The 5,952-nt window shown below is 36.7% G+C and overlaps 2 protein-coding genes across 5 annotated transcripts in view; one reads left to right on the forward strand and one right to left on the reverse strand.

Moving 5' to 3' along the window:
* Positions 1-1,318: 1,318 nt before the first annotated feature.
* LOC138011395 (uncharacterized) overlaps positions 1,319-5,952 on the reverse strand; it is a 20,269-nt gene continuing 15,635 nt past the window's right edge. For all 4 annotated transcript variants that reach the window (XR_011124714.1, XR_011124712.1, XR_011124713.1 and 1 more), the window contains exon 3: positions 1,319-2,501. The gene's annotated coding sequence lies outside the window, so the exon portion shown is untranslated. The remainder of the gene's footprint in view (positions 2,502-5,952) is intronic.
* Positions 3,992-5,952, forward strand: part of LOC138011397 (uncharacterized) — a 2,623-nt gene continuing 662 nt past the window's right edge. Inside the window, exons 1-2 of the mRNA XM_068858374.1 lie at positions 3,992-4,475; positions 4,869-5,952. The exon at positions 4,869-5,952 is cut by the window's right edge and continues 662 nt beyond it. Of these exons, the coding sequence (XP_068714475.1) occupies positions 4,416-4,475; positions 4,869-5,952 (1,144 nt within the window). The 5' untranslated portion in view covers positions 3,992-4,415. The remainder of the gene's footprint in view (positions 4,476-4,868) is intronic.

A 5,952-nucleotide genomic window follows, 5' to 3' on the forward strand; every position in this document is an offset into this window, starting at 1 on the left:
TAATAGCGAAAAAAAGCATTGCTTTGTTGCGAATTTTCTAGAGTAAAAACGTGTTCAGAAATCAAAAGTCTACGTTAACAGCACACACCAGGGTTACTCCTTAGTATCTGGCTAGAGATCTTCTCGCTGCTTTTTCCTCCGGCCGCTCTTTAGCCATTTGATGAGGGCCAGTCTCGTGTTTCTCAAGTTGCCTCCTTCATGGCCAAAAAGAATTCTGGGTAATTCTGCCATTCCATGACAAGGGAAATCCCCCGATTCTCATTTCATTAATTTTTTATAAGTGTCGGGTCATTCAGTCCTATCAGCAAAATACAGCACGGATTGAAGTTTTTTTGTTGTTGTTATGGTTTTATAAGACGAGGCACCCTGTTTTTCCATTTAATTTTATGACCCTCGGGCTGTCAAACTCGGTTATTAGAAGTATATGATGTTTGTGGCAATAGCAAATAAAACATTCATCGTCACGCAAACGGAAGATAGGTAATAATTTGAGCTCTGATTTGATGTTACTTTATCATCGGATGATCAAAAGAGTTAAGAATTAGCGGAGATTAGAATTGACGCAAACAGCCAATTATACCTGGAAATGACGAATGATGCATTATTTGCTTCAATATTGCTCAAATACTTGGTGGAGGACTGAACTCCGAAATCTTGATTTGAATATATTGCACTCGAAATTATACCTAAAATTTAAAGAAAATCAAAACTATTTTGAGACAAGTCGATTCTATCATTTCTTTAGTAGGTTTCAATTGAATTGCCCTTACAGTGCGAGGCGCCTTACCGTAGCCACCTAACAAAGTTTTTTACAAATTATCCGCCAATCAGGCTGTGCGAATTTGATGGTCAGTCACGCCTCCGTTCGCACGGTTGTAAGTCGAACACCGTTGCATGGGTTGTTGAGTTGACGTATTAATTTTACACGTAGAGTTGTCAAATGTGAAAGTTTGTTGGGTGGCCACAGTAAGGCGCGTTGCACTGCAAATATCAAATACTTAACCCGATATCAGCAGACATTGAAAAACAAATGAACGAATAAGATATCGAGACAAAAGGCGGTAGAAGACGACTTTAAGCGTGGGAAAATTAATGCAACCAATGAAAATCGAGTACTTCGGCCAATCACAGCAGATGCCGAGATTTAATTAATCAATCAAGGTTTGTGGAAGTCATGTACGCGAGTAAACAGGAAAATGGTGTGAGCTTTAATCGTGTCATCAAACAGCTTCATTTGTTCCGATTCTGTATTTCCTTGAGAGGAAACACTGTTATTTTCAAGGAGTAGATTTAATTCCAAAAAGGGAGTTAAAAAAAAGGTACAAAACCACTCCATTTTTGGAGTAAAATTCACTCCGGTAATGCTTACTCCGTTTTTGGAGTAAAATGTACTCCTATATCTTTTACTCTTTTGTTGGGGTAAAAATTTACTCCAGTATTGTTTACCCCTCCTGTGGTGTAAAATTCACTCCAATACAAGAGTAAATTTTATCCTTCTATTGGAGTGAATTGAACTCTTTAAATGGAGTTCAATTTACCCTTGACAGAGTTAAATTAACTCCAAAACTGGGGTGAGACAAAAAGGTACAAAACCACTCCTTTTCAAGAGTACAATTTACCCTCTTAAACTTTACTCCCCTTGTCAGAGTAACATTTACTCTTTCTACAGAACACATTCACCCTCACTAGATCTACTGTACCTTCATTTATAGTCAGATTTCTCATAAAACCATGAAAAGTTCATTTTTTTAAAATATTATGTAAAGAAAAGACCAGGTTTACAATGAAGCATCTAATACTGGTAATTTTAATCATAAGATTGCAAAGAATGCAGATGGATATGCATGATAAATACAATCTGTATACACATACAAATACATCACAAAAATCAAAGCTATCTTTATTCTAATTATTCGGGCAATAATAAAATGGCAATCACCTGAATGTGTTCTTGCCTTAAACAAAGATAAATTGAGTGGTTTGTGTTTTGATTACAGATTATAACAATGAATGGCTGCAAAATAACTTCAATTACAAAAACTAAAGCATACAACATACTTGGATAAATGTGACTCAGTATAACAAAATGGGTGTACATGTAATACAAGTCAGTTCTTACAGAAAGAAGTCAAACGTAAAAAAAATGGAACATGCCTTAGGATAACTGATGCAAAAATGTTGCCATCGTTGACCTTTACCAATGTGTTCTTTTTTTCTCCAACAGAATTGTTTTCAAAAAGAAAAAAAAACACAGAACTTAGGCTGATAATTTACATCAAGAAAAAACTAAAAACTTTTTGTTTCCAAAAAGAAGAAAAAAACCCCTGAGATTAAGCTGATAATTAAGTATGCTCCCAGCAAAACAATTACAGCGAATGCAAGTTTTAACAAAACCTTGCTTTCTGCCACAAGGTAAATGTCTCTAGTTCAATTAGTGTGCCAGAAGCAACAATCCTTGCAAATGTTGTTTTTAGAACCTCTCCATTGATTGACTCATCATCCTTAAAAGTAATTAAAGAGAATAATGATTAGTATCACCCTTCCAAAATTAAGATCATTCGACAATATTCTAACAAAATAGGAAGAGAGCACAAATCTAATACATCCCTAATCCTGAGAAACAAAAGACACCAGCCACCAATTTTGGTGTACCAAATAAATGGAACCACATGTAATACCGGTACTTGCATGAGATTATATCTGTAACATTGTTCTTGATTCATTGAGTAACTCAGTTAACTATCAAATTAATTTTGTCATAATGATAAAAGTACACATATAGTGGTGGAACTCGAGTTTGACTAATGGTCGTGGGTCGTGGGTCGTGGGTGTGGGTAATAGTTAAAAGTTAATGGTTAATAGTTAATATTTAATTAATTATTGTTATTATAGTGATCCGTGAGAGGCCCTTTTTTAGAGTGAATCGTGACATGGCTAGTTTTTTTCTCGGGAAATGTGATTTGGTTACATAGCCGTGAACGGTGAATCGCCTTTTTTTTTTCATGGAAATTGCGAAATGACTGTTTATTTATTTATTTATTTATTTCACGAAACGTGTTTTGAACCGTTATTGTCGCATTTCCTTACAAAAAAATATCGAGTTAGCGTCTCAAAACAAGACTACTTGTAGAAACATGACCTGTGACTATAATGTAGCTAATCATCAGTATGGGCCGCAGGTCTCTCCATTCTAACAGGTAATAGTCCAGTTTCGTCCAGTTTCGAATTCCCCGCTCATTCTAAGAAACCGCTGGATTTTGGTCTAGCCGGCGCAATTTGTGCACCGGGACGAGGCTAACCCTGTATTAGCTTTCCTTCCGTCCTTTTTGCTTTCGTTTAAACTGCGCTACGAGTCGAACAAATCTTAGAGAATGGACCAAGAGAAAGGTAAAGATAGCAAGAAAAGGAAACACCGAAGCCGTGGAAAGGAGTGTGCAGCAGCTGAGTGCAACAGTTATGAATATAATAGCGATGGAAGTGCGTCTGGTTTACGCTTTTTTAAATTTCCTACGAAGAACCCTGCAAAAGCACGTTGGTGCAATTTGATCAAGCGTCAACACGGAAGAGACGGTTTTCGTGTAAGCGAGAACACTGTAATATGTGAAAAACATTTTAGGAAACACGAAATAATCAAAGGTGCTGGGGGAGTGAGGAGCAGATTGGGTAAAGGTGTGGTATTGTTTAAGTCTTTGTAATTTTACAATAACGCTGATTTTATGACAGTCTTGTATCACGACTACATCACTGTTGAATTACATTTTGATGGAAATCTGTTTATATTCCAGCTGTTGAAGTGCGTAATAATTATGATAATCTTGTATAGTTTGACTTAAAAGAAATAAAACAGTCCATTGTTATGCTATTTCTGGGTCTGCATCCTTTATTTGTGTTCTACATGTATGTATACCTTGTGGTATACAATGAAGGAAGCTGATTTAAGCTAAATCAGAAATTATGATTCTCAAATCTGAAGGGGTCTACTACCGGAAAACATTTTGTAATTGTAAATTTTTGTTTGCTTTGGTTTGGTTTCATTTCAATTTTGTTAAATGAACTTTCCTTTCCAAATAGAAATTATGTTTTAGAATGCCTGTAAGTATGGACACATGAAAAAAGGTACCTTGAACTTAATTGAGGTCCAAAATAGAAAAGCTAGTTTTGTGAAGAACTGCATATCTGTTGTCTTCTGTCATGTTTTGTCTGTGTGATTTTGGAGAGAATTCTGCTACAAAGGTTTATCAAAATCCTCTAACATTGCATCAATGTGAAAAATTCACGTTCTGAATGTAGGAGTGGAACCATCAATATTTAACTGGTCCTCAGTTACACCTTTGCCACGGAAACCTCCAAAGGATAGAAGCAGTTCTTCAACAAAGGCCTGTACATCAACTACAGGTGCAGGAGAGACAGTGGTCATGTCACACATTGAAATAGTTGAAGAGTTAGGGTCCACATGTCCTCTGGGAGAAGTTGAGGTATAAATATAACTTGCATGCTATGACCTTGTCCCTAGTGGTATTACATCCCTAGAGTCTGGATCAAGTAGTGCCTCCTTGAAGTGACAATAACATTGGGCATGGAAACAATAAAGAAGAATCCTAAACAATGCCCCATCCCTGATAATTAGGAAGGCTATTGTCAAGGAGAACAAATGAAAAAAGAGGTTTATATGAGGTGCTACATTACCCAGAGTTTTAGGTCACATTCTTTTTGAAGCCCCATGAGATTTCAATTTTTTTTTTAGTGGCAGGGGCTTCTCACTTGTTGACATATTTCTTGTGCTGCTTAAACATAAAATTTGTACTTTTAGGCATGTAGTGTGTATTTTTCTTTCCTTAATGAATGTCTTATTTTATTGACATTTATAGTTTACATGTTCCAACAGTAGTGCTGGGAAAGGTGAAGTAGGAACTAGGTGTTCTTTGGGAGATGTTGAGAGGGTCTTTGCAAAACAGACTGAAGATAAGTCCACCCAGACATGCTTCCTGTTTACCTCTGAAGTTGACTCAATATCCATGGACCATACATATGCATTTAGCTTAGGAGACATCATTGATATAAAAGAATCAAGGCAGTCTATACAGGAGCAGCTTGAAGTAAAGGAGGAAATATTGATAAACCTTAAGAAAAAAGTTGGGCAGCTGCAAAAAGAAATTGATGAGTATAAACAACGGGAATTTACACTTGAAAAGTTTAAGAATGACAACTCTGCGATTAAATTTTACACAGGCTTTCCCAATTACACAGCGCTACTAGCATTTCATAATTACCTCAAACCAAAAGTAGCCAAACTACAATACTGGGGTGCAAAAAATGTACCTGACTCCAGACCATATCAGGAGGAAGGGAAAAATAAGCCAGGCCGCACGAGGCAATTAAGTTCTTTAACTGAACTGTTTATTGTCCTTGTTAGATTAAAGGTTGGTCTTTTTGTTAGAGATCTAGTTGACAGATTTGGCATTTCTGTTGCACACTTTAGTAAGATATTCTGTACATGGATTAATTTCTTGTATTTAGAGTTGCCCCAATTATTCCCTTTCCCTTCTCAGGAATCAGTGCGGAAAAACATGCCACAACAATTTGCCCTGTACCCTACTACTCGAGTGATTATTGACTGCACAGAGGTTTTTGTGGAGGTACCATCCTCAATGTTGGCCCAGTCACAGACCTGGTCCAACTACAAACACCATAATACATTCAAAGTATTAATTGGAATTTCCCCAAATGGCCAAGTAATTTTTGTTTCAAAGTTGTGGGGTGGTAGGATTTCAGATAAGTGCATAACAGAAAAGTCTGGCTTAATGCAATACCTTAAACCTGGAGATAACATCATGGCTGATCGCGGTTTTGAAATCACCAATATTTTACCCCCAGGTGTTGGCCTTAATATACCTCCATTTAAAGGTGCCAGGGCCCAGTTAACAGCTGAAGAAGTGACTGAAACAGTTCATA

Source organism: Montipora foliosa, chromosome 7 (genome assembly GCF_036669935.1).
Source record: "Montipora foliosa isolate CH-2021 chromosome 7, ASM3666993v2, whole genome shotgun sequence".
Classification (NCBI taxonomy): Eukaryota; Metazoa; Cnidaria; class Anthozoa; order Scleractinia; family Acroporidae; genus Montipora; species Montipora foliosa.